General features: G+C 37.6%; 1 protein-coding gene across 3 annotated transcripts in view; it reads right to left on the bottom strand.

The window, feature by feature from the left end:
* The window catches only part of PRTG (protogenin), a 143410-nt gene that overhangs the window by 80512 nt on the left and 48453 nt on the right, over positions 1-14445 (bottom strand). For all 3 annotated transcript variants that reach the window (XM_001928492.6, XM_021094927.1, XM_021094921.1), the window contains exons 3-4: positions 1901-2045; positions 787-920 (exon numbers count right to left, since the gene is read on the bottom strand). In XM_001928492.6, coding sequence (XP_001928527.1) covers positions 787-920; positions 1901-2045 — 279 coding nt within the window. The remainder of the gene's footprint in view (positions 1-786; positions 921-1900; positions 2046-14445) is intronic.

The following is a 14445-nucleotide window of genomic DNA, read 5'->3' as shown; positions in this document are numbered from 1 at the left end:
AGTTCAACATCTTTAGGCCAGGTTTTCTTTAACAACATTCAAGTCAATTTAATTATTTAAAAATAAACACTACTTAGCACCCATATATAATTCCACTTTAATAAAATACATGTATTTCTTCATATTCATTTCTTTAGCTAGTTTCCCTTCTAACTATACTCATGTATGGCAAAATACATGAAATTACGTTCACTTAATATTAACAATGATCATTTCTGGGTACGGAACCAGGGACATTTTAAAACATATCTTTATGCTTTTTTTACTGTTTACTATAAAAAATTTAGTTTTACTTTATAGGCAATATTTTTATGATAAGCATGCATCACTTCTACAAATGCAAATTATAATTTTTCTTAAAAACAAAAGAATCCAAACTGGCAAGAAATAAGTTTTTATTGTCAATGGACAACTTTGGTGGAAATAGATAATTATTATTCCTTTGTGAGCTTTTTGTATTTCATATTGTAAAAACAAAAGTGTAGTATTTACAAAAAATTCCAGTCTTAAAAATTTTGACATTAACATATAAAGCAAGTTAGTTTGAAAAAGAAGGCTACTTAAATAGATGAAGATTATAACTTTAATGAATTACAAGAAGTTTAATGAGGTTAAAGTACTGTTTTATTGGATGCTATTACAGCCAGAGAAGGAAATTTAATTGTTGGGCAAATTAAAAACTACAAATTATAAAAAAATGTAAAAAAACTAAAATGTTCTGTGGGGCAAATTAAAAACTACAAATTATAAAAAAATGTAAAAAAACTAAAATGTTCTGTATGGTACCTGGAATCACTGTGAGAGAAGCCTCCATACTTTTACGTCTGTGGGCTACAGTAGCAGCAACACAACGATAATTTCCCACATCCCTTTGGTGAACATCATAGATCTGCAATACTCCTGTTGGTAGGGCAGTTACCCTATTATGAAAAGAAAGATGAATAAACTCTTCGTTGCAGATTTTATACTTTATCTTAACATATATTCTACAATAAGAATTAATATACTCAACCTTTTAAAAATGCCAGATGCAATACTTTAAAGATCTTTTAAATATTAGCTTGGTTTAACTATTTTCATTTGGGTTACTACAACTCTCTAAAACATAAATGTGCTGTATGTGATTTGTGAAACTGTAATTTTACACACAGAGTCTCACTTGAGTAGCTAACTAGTGGTCTTGAACTTAGCAGTTTTTTCAAATTCCTGATTTTTTTGTTTATAAATATCTATGTATTCTCCAAGATATAGGAATGTAAGTTTTTTTTTTAAAAAAAGCTCTTCCTTGAATAACTTTTTTCCATCTTAGTGCTCTCTACCATTTCAACAAATAATTTTTGCCTAGTTAGGAATATTGCTACTCACCAGGACAGGAATCAAACTTCTGAAGTTGCTGCCAAGTTCTTGATCCCCAATCCCTAACCATCTTTATGGCACTAGTGTAAACATGCACACAAGTGTGTGTGTGTGTGTGTCCATGTGTTTGTGTGTAGAGGGGGTTGGGAAGCAGAAGGTAGTCAACCACCATGGCAAAGAGTGGAGACCCTTACACCATCACTACTATCCCCAGCAGTGAAAGAGTTAATTCAGTTTCCTAAATCCTTGGGCTGCAGTCCAGGTAATCAATTGCTCCCGTGGTTGGAAAAGACATCTGAGGTAAGGAACTAGGCACTAAGACAGAGTATCAGAATTCTTATCTAAACCAAAAAGACACAGTAACTATACCCCAAGTGCCATAGACTGATATTCTAATTCTTTGCCTAAGTTTGAAATGTCTTTAAGAAATTGAGCATTGCGACCACAAATGAAAATGAGCTCCACAATGATTTTCCCCCATGTGGTTTTACGGTACAGTTCTTACTACTCCTGTATCCTCTTCAAAGACAAAAGCTGAATTTACCTGTCCATGGTTATAGGCAGAGCTGTCCGATTTAGCTCCCATGTTATGACTGGAGGAGGGTTTGATGAAATCTTGCATGCAAATCTAGCAACTCCACCTTCCTGGACCTCGACAGAAATGGGCTGAACTTCAAATGCAGAAATAGCTAGAAGGTAAAGTTTGTCAAATTCAGAATAAGTGTATGCACTATTATATACTACACTTGGAAATAACATTATGCTAGATACTATTTATCAAACTTGAACTCCTGTCCAGACATAAGACCAACTCAACTTAACAAGCACAAAGAGAAATTAAGGAATAATTTTAGAAAAACCACCAGGCAGCTGCCCACCTAAAGGAATTTGGTCTTTCCCAAAATGAAGTTCTAAAAATTTTCTCAAGAAACTTAGATCCGTTTCAAGAAAAAAATAACATATAACATATAACTGTGGAGTTCCCATCATGGCTCAGTGGCTAATGAACCCGACTAGTATCCACGAGGATGTGGGTTCGGTCCCTGGCTTCTCTCAGTGGGTTGAGGATGTGGTGTTGCCACAAGCTGTGGTGTGGATTGCAGACGTGGCGTTGCTGTGGCTGTGGCATAGGCTAGTGGCTGTAGTTCCAATCCGACCCCTAGCCTGGGAACCTTCATATGCTGCGGGTACAGACCTAAAAAAGACAAAAAATTAACTGAAACAAAAATAAACAATAACTAATGGTATGCAGTGATATACTAAGCTGTGTGGCACAAACCTCATATACTATATTTCAGAGGAGAGGGAATCAACAAAGACAGATTAGTCTGGTAAAAACCTTTTACAGGGAATGTTTTTGAATTGTTTTGAAGAAACCATTGGGTTTAGACAGAAGGAGAAAAACAGGACATTCCAGGTGAAAGGAGTCACATGAAGGCAAACACAGAAGAAATGAGCAGTATGCGTGTGCACACAGGACTGTGAGGAAATAGCCAGGACTAACTCTTGTAGAATAAATCAGATTAAGGTTTCACGGAAAAGTGGAAGGAGAGTAGAGATAAAACATGTGTACCATGGTACAAAGTGAAAGGCATCACTGCAAAGTTTCGAGAGAAGGAGTGTCATGACAATAATAGTGTCTGGGAAAAATTATTCAATCAGGTACTGTTAACATAGAATGGATTGAAAAAAGAAGAGCTTCAAGTCAAAAGACCAACAAGCTGTTTAAATAGAAATGACAGAACTGGGTGGTGGCAATGAGAATGGAGAGATTCTCCAGGAATCTTAATGAAAACGAAGACTGTTCTTAGTGGAAACCTGTCATTCCATGTTTGGAATCGAGTGAAGTTGGTACTGATGGAGCAGAATGAGAAAGGAAAGAGGGAAGAAAAATGATGTGTCTGATAAATAAAAGGTACAAAAAGACTCAAGAGACTATTTTTAGACTTATGTATTCCCAAAGTAAAGACAAATCTTGAAGTGTTGATATTTTCTAGAGATAATTCTTCTTTACCCTTTTAGGCAAGCCTCCAGCAACCGGTCATCTGTGTTCATGGTTTTACATTTTGATGGAGTCCAGACTCCAGGTGACAATGTGGCTTGCCTTCCCTATACTAAGAATTCCAAGATATAAAGAAAGGGAGCCAATGACAGCCTTACTCTCCATCCTCAAACTCTAGTTCAAAAACATACATACCTTTATGATTCATCAATAAAGTGAGAAATTATGAAGAAAAAATAGAAAAATGGGAGTTCCTGTTGTGGGCTCAGCAATAATGAACCCGACTAGTAACCATTAAGATGCAGGTTTGATCCCTGGCACCACTCAGTAGGTTAAGGTTCCAGTGTTACCATGAACTGTGATACAAGTTGCAGACGTGGCTTGGATCCCTGGTTGCTGTGGCTGTGGGTGTAGATCAGGCTGCTGCAGTTCCGATTTGACCCCTAGCCTGAGGACTTCCATGTGCCATGGATGTGGCCCTAAAAAGACCAAAAAAAAAAAAAAAAAAAAAAAAAAAAGAAAAGAAAAGAAAAATAAGGGCTAGAAGACTTATGTCTCATTAGACTAGGAAGGGTAAAATGTCACAGAAGACTTAACAAATTCTGCCTTAGACTCGACTTCATTAATCTATAACTGAGATCTTTACAGGTATAGAACTAATCATGAATAACAGTAAAAATATTCTTAGGATTATCTACTTCCAAAGAGGGGGGAGTAATTAATACTTTGTGTACATACACAAAAAATTCCTACTTCTTCAAGAACAGCACTTCTTAAACTGCTGTTATCAGTGGGTCTACAAGGTCAAAAGGATTTTTGTGACAACCAGCCTTGGCCTTTTTCACTTTCATTTCTCTTGAGTATACAGTGTCTCTAGAAGCTACATGAAGGGTGATAGAGCAACAGAGCTAATGCAAAAGCAGGCGTGTGTGAATCCAGCTGTCTTCTATTAAGCTAATTAAGGAGATTTGGAAAAATGTACATTTATCTCACTAAAGTTTTTGGAACAGAGTTATTTTTCATTAAATGTGTGGTGGTGATATGTAATTGATGTTTTAAAATTAACGAATATTTTCAAAATTTCTCAGTTTTAATTTCTATAATAAATACCCACAGATTTAATCTCCATAAAGAAAAGCTCTTTGGGGCCTTCAATAAGGTGTTTTTTTTTTTTTTTTAATGGCCATAACTGGAGCATATGGAAATTCCCTGGCTAGGGACTGAATCCAAGCTGCAGCTGCAGCAATGTCAGATCCTTTAACCCACTGTGCCAGACCAGGGATCGAACCCAGCACCTTCGCAGCAACCCAAGCCACACCAGTCGGATCTTAATCCACTGCACTATAGGAGGAACTCCCTCAACAAGTTTTAAGAGCATAAAGAGTGAGCCTAAAATGCTTAAGAATCACTATTCAACAACACCAAACTCTGAAAATCAATACAGTTTTTCTTTTTAATTGCTTCTGTAGTCACTTTGTTAATCAATTTGCACACATTCTTTATCAAACTGAAGGCCTACCTACTGAAAAATAAGGAAATGGCTGGTTATACTCATTTTTAAATATCAAATTCAGATTCCGAAGAGCCAGATTTCTCAAAAACACTACAAGCTTATCATTCATTACTTAACTAAACTTTTGTCAAATACATTCATATTTGGGTGGAATTAAGACCTAAGTTTTTAAAAGTTTAATGCCTGTTTTATGAAGTATTCATCGTTCTTACTGACTCCATATTTACCTTTTCCATGTGTGAGGGGGTGACCTTTAGCTCTAGCTGTCATTGATAATCCTGTCTATATTCAATTTACAGACTTCAAAGTGGGAATTTTTGTCTTACTCTTTCCCAGCATTTACTTCTCCAGACTAAAATATCTAATAAAGTTTAACTTCTCTTTATAAGGCAGTAGTTTCTCCAACCCTATATGAACAATTTCTTCTTCCATTAACCCACAATGAAACAAGTACCTAATTCACTATGTATTATCTCATACCCATATATATGAGCTAAATCTCTATATCTATCTATCTGTATCATATCTGACTCCTTTCCATCCCTAATAGTACTCTCTTTTTTTGATAGGGTTTTTATTACTATTCTGTGGCTGCACCTGTGGATATGAAGTTCCTGGGTCAGGGGTTAAATCCAAGCCACAGCTGTGATCTACATCGTGTCCTTTTAACCCACTGTGCCAAGCCAGGGATCAAACCCATGCCTCTGCAGCAACCTGAACCACTGCAGTCAGATTTTTAGCCCACTGTGCCACAGTCAAAACTCGTAGAGTAATATTTTTGATTCAGGCCTTTATGCTCTACTGCCTAGAAGTCTTGTAGTAGTGTCTCAGGCAGTATCCGTCCTGCCTACAGAGGTACCTTCCAGAGTGACAGTCTTAAGATACAAATTTGATTTGTGTTACTAATGAATTTACTACCTGCATAATTCTGTCATCTTGTATTCAACCACTTGAAATTATGCTCCACGAATACTAAACTACTTATAATTCTCTGAATATACCTCATATACCTCTGAGTATTATATTAGCATTCCCTCTTTCAAATACTCTAGGTCCCTCGGTCCACCTGATGAAATCCTATCATTTAAAGCCTCATTCGCTGGTCTCATCCTTTGGGAAGCTGTTCCTGACCTTTTCCTCTACAACTTCTATACAATAAAGACCCTTACTGCTATTTTTATCCCACAATATTTGAGTCACTTATTCACAAGTCTTTCTCCCCATTCTACACTCTAAGCTCAGTGAGGGCGAGTGGTGGGTGATATTCTTTGTAGAAACCCTTAAGTCAGTGAATGGCACAAAGTCAGCACTAAAACAATACTTGTTGAATTAAAGTGAAATTTTAAAAATTTTCTTCAGTTCTATCAGGTCTTTAAACAAAGTAACCAGAAATGTACAGTTTCACAGGTACAAATACCAAGGCTTGAAGTAAGAAAATGTTTTTTATTATTTTGTTTGCTATAATTCTAAAAAATCTCTGATACTTATTATTTGCTTTTTAGGGCCACACCCACAGCATATGGAAGTTCTCAGGCTAGGGGCTGAATATGAGCTACAGCTGCTGGCCTACTCCACAGCCACGGCAATGCAGGATTTGAGCTGCATCTGCGACCTACACCACAGCTCATGGCAACATTGGATCTTCAAACCACTAAGTGAGGCCAAAGATCAAACATGAGTCCTCACGGATACTAGTTGGGTTTGTTACCGCTGACAGGAACTCCAGTGGCATTATTTTTAGAGACAAAAATCTGTCCCTCCTCTCTTAGAGGATTTTTACAAAGATGAAATAGGCCAATATTGTGAGGGTTCTTTACATATTATACAATTTTTTATTAATGTTGTGGTCATTGAGAATAATCACTCTGTTGCCTTTTGTAATTTCCCTCCAACAATTTAGGCACTTGAGAGTTCTTTTTTAACTCTGAATCTGATCTAACCAATCAAACAACATGACGCCTCTGACCCCACTACCTTTCTCCTTTGAGCAGTTCCCTCTTTTTTTCCCAGACCCATATGTCTATGAAATCCCTAAGCTTTTTTACTATATAAACTAAACTAGCTTTGCACTTTTCAAATGGGCTAGAACTCTGGAGTCACAAAAGCCTGAAAACAAAAAGATTAAATGTATGTATCCTGTAACACAGCAAGGGTATTCACTTACTTACGGGGGGAGGGTGAGTGTGAGAAACAGATTTAATGAGATATAATTCACAGTGTATGTGATTTACATTCCGTGTAATTCACCCATTTAAAGTGTACAATTCAATGGGTTTTAGTATATTCACAGTTTGTGACCATGCCTATAATCAATTTTAGAATATTTTCATCACTGCAAAAAGAAATTCCATATCCTGAAGTTATCTTTCCCTCATCTTCCCAACCCCTGTCTATTCTAGCCAGCAATTAATTTAGTTTCTTTCCCCCCACCTCCAGCTTTGAGATATAACTGACATTTATCATTGTGTAAGTTTAAGGTGAACAACGTTGTATAAATCTGAGGTCTGATACATTTATATATTGGGAAATGATTACCACAATAAGGTCAGTTAATACATTCATGAAGTTAACATTTCTTTTTTCTTTTCTTTTTTCCTTTTTAAGGCTGTACCTGCAGCATATGGAAGTTCCAGGGCCAGAGGTCAAACTGGAGCTGCAACTGCTAGCCTACGCCACAGTCACAGCAACATGGGATCCAAGCTGTCTGTATCTGTGACCTATGCCACAGCTTGCAGCAATGCCAGATCCTTAATGCCCTGAGGGAGGCCAAGAATCGAACCTACAGCCTCACAGAGACCATGTTAGGTCCTTAACCTGCTATAAAAATATTTCTTGATCCGACTTTGGTATTCAGCAGGTTATGAAGCAAGTACTCTATAAAGGTCCTCAAAAACACCTTTGTACTCAACATAACTGATGAATCGGTCCCTTCTGAACCAACTCGCTGGCCATACGATTTTGTCCAGAGAAGACCAAGCCAGATACTCCTTGGGACCTTTCATCAGTACCTCTAAGACTGAAGAGAAAGAGGAAAATAGGACTCAGGAGTAAAAACAAGTTTCCTTTTTCTGTTTGTAAAGCCTCCATCTGGATACTGACCTCTTCCCATGCCCTCACCTCTGGGAACCTGATATAGCTGTGTTTTTAATACCTCTTTCCTGCATATTTAAATTCTCCTTTTTCTGACTCCTTCGTTCAGCTTATAGCAATAATTGAGTCTCTTCCCACCTCTGGCACAACCACTATGGAAAACAGTATGGAGGTACCTTAGCAAACTATATATAGAACTACCATATGACCCAGCAATCCTACTCCTGGGTACATATCCAGACAAAACTTTCCTTGAAAAAGACACATGCACCCCCATGTTCACTGCAGCACTATTCACAATAGCCAAGACGTGGAAATAACACAAATGTCCATCGACAGGTGGCTGGATTAAGATGTGGTATATAAATCAGCTTTACAATAAATACTAAAGGAACTTCTCTAGGCAGAAAAGAAAAGGCTGCAACCAGAAACAAAAATACCACAAATGACAAGGCTCACCAGTAAAGGTATATATACAGTAAAGATACAAAATCATCCATGCACAATTATGCCACCAAAATAATAAATCATGAGAAGAGGAGGGTACAAATTCAGGACACTGGAGATGCACTTGCAATTAAGAGACCAAACAACTTAAAACAATCTCTTATACATAGAGACTCTTACATCAAAACTTCAGAATAACTGCAAACCAAAAATCTACAATTGATACACAAACAAATAAGAAAAATCAACTCAAATACAACACTAAACATAGTCATCAAACCAAAAGAGGAGAGAACAAGAGAAGGGCAGAAAAAAGAGCAACAAAAACAAATCCAAAGCAATTAATAAAAGGGCAATAAAAACACACATATCAATAATTACCTTAAATGTTAATGGACTAAACACCCCAACCAAAAGACACAGAGTGGCTGAATGCATTCAAAAACAAGATCGATATATATGCTGTCCTCAAGAGACCCACTTCACTTCTAGGGACACATACAAACTGAAAGTGAGAGGATGGAAGAAAATATTCCATGCAAACGGGAATCAAAAGAAAGCTGGAATAGCAATACTCATAACAGAAAAAATAGACTTTAAAATGAAGAATATTTTAAGGGACAAGGAAGATCACTACCTAACGATCAAAGGATCAATCCAAGAAGAAGATATAGCAATTTTAAATATCTACTCACCCAGCATAGGTTGACCACAATATATAAGGCAACTGCTAACAACCTTAAAAGGACAAATTGACAGTAACACAGTAATAGTGGGAGACATTAACACCCCACTTACAGCAATGGACAGATCAACCAGACAGAAAATCAATAAGGAAACACAGGCCCTGAATAAAGCATAGACCAGATGGACTTAGTAGATATTTATAGGACATTGCATCCAAAAGCAACAGAATACACATTCTTCTCAAGGGCACATGGAACATTCTCTAAGACTGATCACATCCTGGGCTACAAATCCAACCTTGGTAACTTTAAGAAAATTGAAATCATATCAAGCATCTTTTCTGACCACAATGCTATATGACTGGAAATCAACAAGAAAAAAACTGCAAAAACCACAAACACGTGGAGACTAAACAACATGCTACTAAACAACCAATGGATCATTGAAGAAATCAAAGAGGAAATTAAAAAATACCTAGAAGCAAATGACGACAAAGATATGACACTCCAAAACCTATGGGATGCAGCAAAAGCAGTTCTAAGAGGAAAGTTTATAGCAATACAAGCCCACCTCAGGAAACAAGAAAAAGCTCAAATAATCAAGCTAACTCTACATCTAAGGCAGCTCCAGAGAGAACAGACAAGACCTAAAGTTAGCACAAGGAAAGAAATGAAGATCAGAGCAGAAATCAATTAAATAGAAATGAAGAAAACCATAGAAAAGATCAATGAAATGAAAAGCTGGTTCTTTGACAAGAGCAACAGAATTGATAGACCCTTAGCCAGACTTATCAAGAAAAAAAGAGAGAAGACTCAAATCAATAAAATTGGAAATGAAAAAGGAGCAGTAACAATGGACATCACAGAAATACAAAGGATCATAAGAGACTACTACATGCAACTATATGTAGATAAAACGGAAAACCTAGAAGAAATGGACAAATTCTTAGAAAAGTACAATCTTCCAAGACTATACCAAGATGAAATAGAAAAGTTGAATGGACCAATCACAAGTTCTGAAATTGAAAATGTGATTAAAAATACTTCCAACAAACAAAAGTCCAGGACAAGATGGCTTCACAAGTGAATTCTATCAAACATTTAGAGAAGAGCTAACACCTATCCTTCTGAAACTATTTCAAAACACTGCAGAGGAAGGAACACTCCCAAACTCATTCTATGAGGCCACCATCACCCTGATACTAAAACCAGACAACAATACCACAAAAAAAAGAAAACTATAGGCCAATTTCACTGACGAACATCGATGCAAAAATCCTCAACAAAATACTAGCAAACTGCATCCAACAACACATTAAAAGGATTGTACATCATCATCATCAAGTGGGATTTATCCCAGGGATGCAAGGGTTCTTCAATATCTGCAAATCCATCAGTGTGATACACCACATTAACAAACTTAATAAGAAAAACCATATGATCCTCTCAACAGACGTGGAAAAAGCCTTTAACAAAATCCAACACCATTTCTGATAAAAACCCTTCAGAAAGTGGGCATAGAGGGAACCTATCTCAACATAATAAAGGCCATATATGACAAACCCACAGCTAACATCATTCTCAATGGTGAAAAGCTAAAAGAATTCCCGCTGAGATCAGGAACAAGACAAGGATGTCTGCTCTCGCCACTACTCTTCAACATAGTTCTGGAGGTCCTAGCCACAGCAATCAGAGAAGTAAGAGAGATAAAAGGAATCCAAGTTGGAAAGGAAGAAGTAAAACTATCACTATTTGCAGATGACATGATGCTATACCTAGAGAATCCTAAAGACTCTACCAGAAAACTGTTAGAGCTCATCCATGAATTTGGCAAAGTCGCAGGATACAAAATTAATACACAGAAATCGATGGCATTTCTATATGCTAACAATGAAAGATCAGAAAGAGAAATTAGGGAAGCAATCCCATTTACCATCACATCCAAAAGAATAAAATACCTAGGAGTAAACCTACCTCAAGAGACAAAAGACCTGTACTCTGAAAACTATAAGACTCTGATGAAAGACATCAAAGATGACACAAATAGATGGAAAGACATACCATGCTCTTGGATTGGAAGAGTTAATATTATCAAAATGATCATACTACGTAAGGCAATATACAGATTCAATGCAATCCCTATCAAATTACCAAGGACATTTTCATAGCACTTGAACAAAATATTTTAGTTTGTTTGGAAGCACAAAAGACCCAGAATAGACAAAGACATCCTGAAAAAGAAAAATGGAGCTGGAAGAATCAAGTTCCCTGACTTAAGACTATACTACAAAGCAACAATCATCAAAACCGTATGGTACTGGCACAAAGAAATATAGATCAGTGGAACAGGACAGAAAGCCCAGAATTAAACCCACACACCTATACCCAACTAATCTATGACAACGGAGGCAAGAATATACAATGGAGAAAGGACAGCTTGTTCAAGAAGTGAAACTGGAAAAACTGGACAGCCACATGGAAAAGAATGAAATTAGAACACTGCCTAACACCATACACAAAAATAAACTCCAAATGGATTAAAGGCCTAGATGTAAGACCAGATACTATAAAACTCTTAGAGGAAAACATAGGCCACTCTCTGACATAAACGACAGCAACATCTTCTCAGATCCACATCTTAGAGTCATGACGGTAAAACCAAAAATGAACAAATGGGACTTAATCAAACTTAAAAGTTTCTGCACAGCAAAGGAAACCCTAAACAAAATGAAAAGACTACCCACAGAATGGGAGAAAATCTTTGCAAGTGAATCAACTGACAAGGGATTAATCTCCAAAATTTAGAAACACCTCCTACCACTCAATACCAAAAAAATAAACAACCCCATCCAAAAATGGGCAGATGATCTAAACAGACAGTTCTCCAAAGAAGACATACAGATGGCCAAAAAACACATGAAAAGATATTCAACATCACTCATTATTAGAGAAATGCAACTCAAAACCACTATGAGGTACCACCTTACACCAGCCAGAATGGGGCCATCATCAAAAAGTCTACAAACAGGAGTTCCCATCGTACCGCAGTGGTTGACGAATCCGACTAGGAACCATGAGGTTGCGGGTTCGGTCCCTGCCCTTGCTCAGTGGGTTAGCAATCCGGCGTTGCCGTGATCTGTGGTGTAGGTTGCAGACGCGGCTCGGATCCTGTGTTGCTATGGCTCTGGTGTAGGCCGGTGGCTGTGGCTCCGATTAGACCCCTAGCCTGGGAACCTCCATATGCCGCAGGAGCAGCCCAAGAAATAGCAAAAAAAAAAAAAAGTCTACAAACAATAAGTGCTAGAGAGGGTGTGGAGAAAAAGGAACCCTATTACACTGTTGGTGGGATTGTAAACTGGTGCAACCACTGTGGAAAACAGTATGGAGATTCCTCAGAAAACTAAAAACAGAACTACTATTTGATTCAGCAATCCCACTCCCGGGCATCTATCCAGAGAAAACCATGACTTGCAAAGACACATGTACTCCGATGTTCATTGCCGCACTATTTTCAACAGCCAAGACATGGAAACAACCTGAATGTCCATCAACAGAGGAGTTGATCAAGAAGATGTGGTACATGTACATAATGGAATATTACTCAGTCATTAAAAGGAATGAAATACTGGCACTTTTGGCAACATGGATGGACCTGGAAATTATCATGCTAAGTGAAGTCAGCCATACAATGAGACACCAACATCAAATGCTTTCACTGGCATGTGGAATCTGAGAAAAAGACACAATGAACTCTGCAGAACAGATACTGACTCACAGACTTCGAAAAACTTATGGTTTCCAAAGGAGACAGTTTTGGGGGTGGGGGATGTGCTCGGGGTGTGGGATGGAAATCTATAAAATTGGATTGTGACAATCATTATACAACTATAAATATAATAAATTCACTAAGCAATAAAAAAATTTTAAAAAAGATGTGGTATATACACACAATAGAATACTATTCAGCCATAAAAAGAACAAAATGATGCCATTTGCAGCAACCTGGATGGAAATAGAGACTCTCATACTATGTGAAATAAGTCAGAAAGAGAAAGACAAATACCATATATCACTTGGATCTGGAATATAATATATGGCCCAAATGAACCTTTCCACAGAAAAGAAAATCATGGACATGGAGAATGTACTTGTGGTTTCCAAGGTGGAGGGAGAGGGAGTGGGATGCATTGGGAGTTTGGAGTTAACAGATATAAACTATGGCCTTTGGAATGGATAAGCAATGAGATCCTGCTGTATAGTACTCGGAACTGTCTGGTCACTTATGATGGAGCATGATAATGTGAGAAAAAGTATGTATATGTGTATGTGTAACTAGGTTGCCTTGCTGTACAGTAGAAAACTGACAGAACACTGTAAACCAGCTATAATGGAAAAAAATAAAAATAATTATAAATGAAAAAATCAATAAATAAAAAATAAAAGTCTCTCCCCCCCTTGAAATGCAAAAAGAACAAATCTCCAGGCCTCTTTACAGCAAGAATTCCTCAAGCAGCCATCCATTCACTCACTTCCCCATGGCATCAAAATGTCTCTAAAGAGTAGTCTAAACTAGCTGCCTCCCCTTATTCCTCTGACTGATGCCTCTAACCTGCCTTCTTCCCATATTATTATGTTGAAAGTGTCTATGACACTATATACTCATCCTATTTCTCTGACTCCTTCCCAGCTGCCTCTCAGAGGCACTCCATTTTCCTTCTGCCCTCCCTTCCAGAGAACCTCTGTTCTCTTCTCCTTCCACATTCTCCTTGGGTGATCTTACATACTTTTAGTCTTTAACTACATCCACCTGCTGCTATGGAGTCCCCAAAATACATCTCTAGCTTGGGTCACCATGCTCAGAGCTTAATACCTATACCCTACTGCCTACTGGACATCTTCACCTAGAATTTACAAAACACACTTCAAACTCATTGCGTCCAAAATGAAATTATCTTCTTTCCTCCCAGCCTATATCTCTACCTCAGTTTGTCATACCCATATGCAGCAACTCACCTGGACACTAATGACTGCTCCTGCACTCTCTTCAATCACCAGTTCTCACTGGTTTTAACCCCCTAAACATGTATTAAATATACTCCTGTATCCCTGTCCCAACATCTTTCACTGGAATCATTCTAACAGTCTCTTGTCTGGTCTCCCTGCTCTCATTTCCCTTCTCCCTTCCTTCAAAAACATCCCCAAGACATATAACAAGTGTTCAATGTGGGCTGCATTTGACTCACAGGTGGCTTCCATCTATCAATTCAAAGGTTCCTGTAAATCAACCCATTACTACTAAAACCACCACAGGAGTTCCCTTGTGGTGCAGCGGGTTAAGGATTCAGCACTGG

The sequence above is a fragment of the Sus scrofa genome, chromosome 1 (assembly GCF_000003025.6).
Source record: "Sus scrofa isolate TJ Tabasco breed Duroc chromosome 1, Sscrofa11.1, whole genome shotgun sequence".
In the NCBI taxonomy this organism is placed as follows: domain Eukaryota; kingdom Metazoa; phylum Chordata; class Mammalia; order Artiodactyla; family Suidae; genus Sus; species Sus scrofa.
The sequence above is the reverse complement of the archived record's forward strand: the minus strand, read 5'-3'. Positions and strand labels throughout refer to the sequence as shown.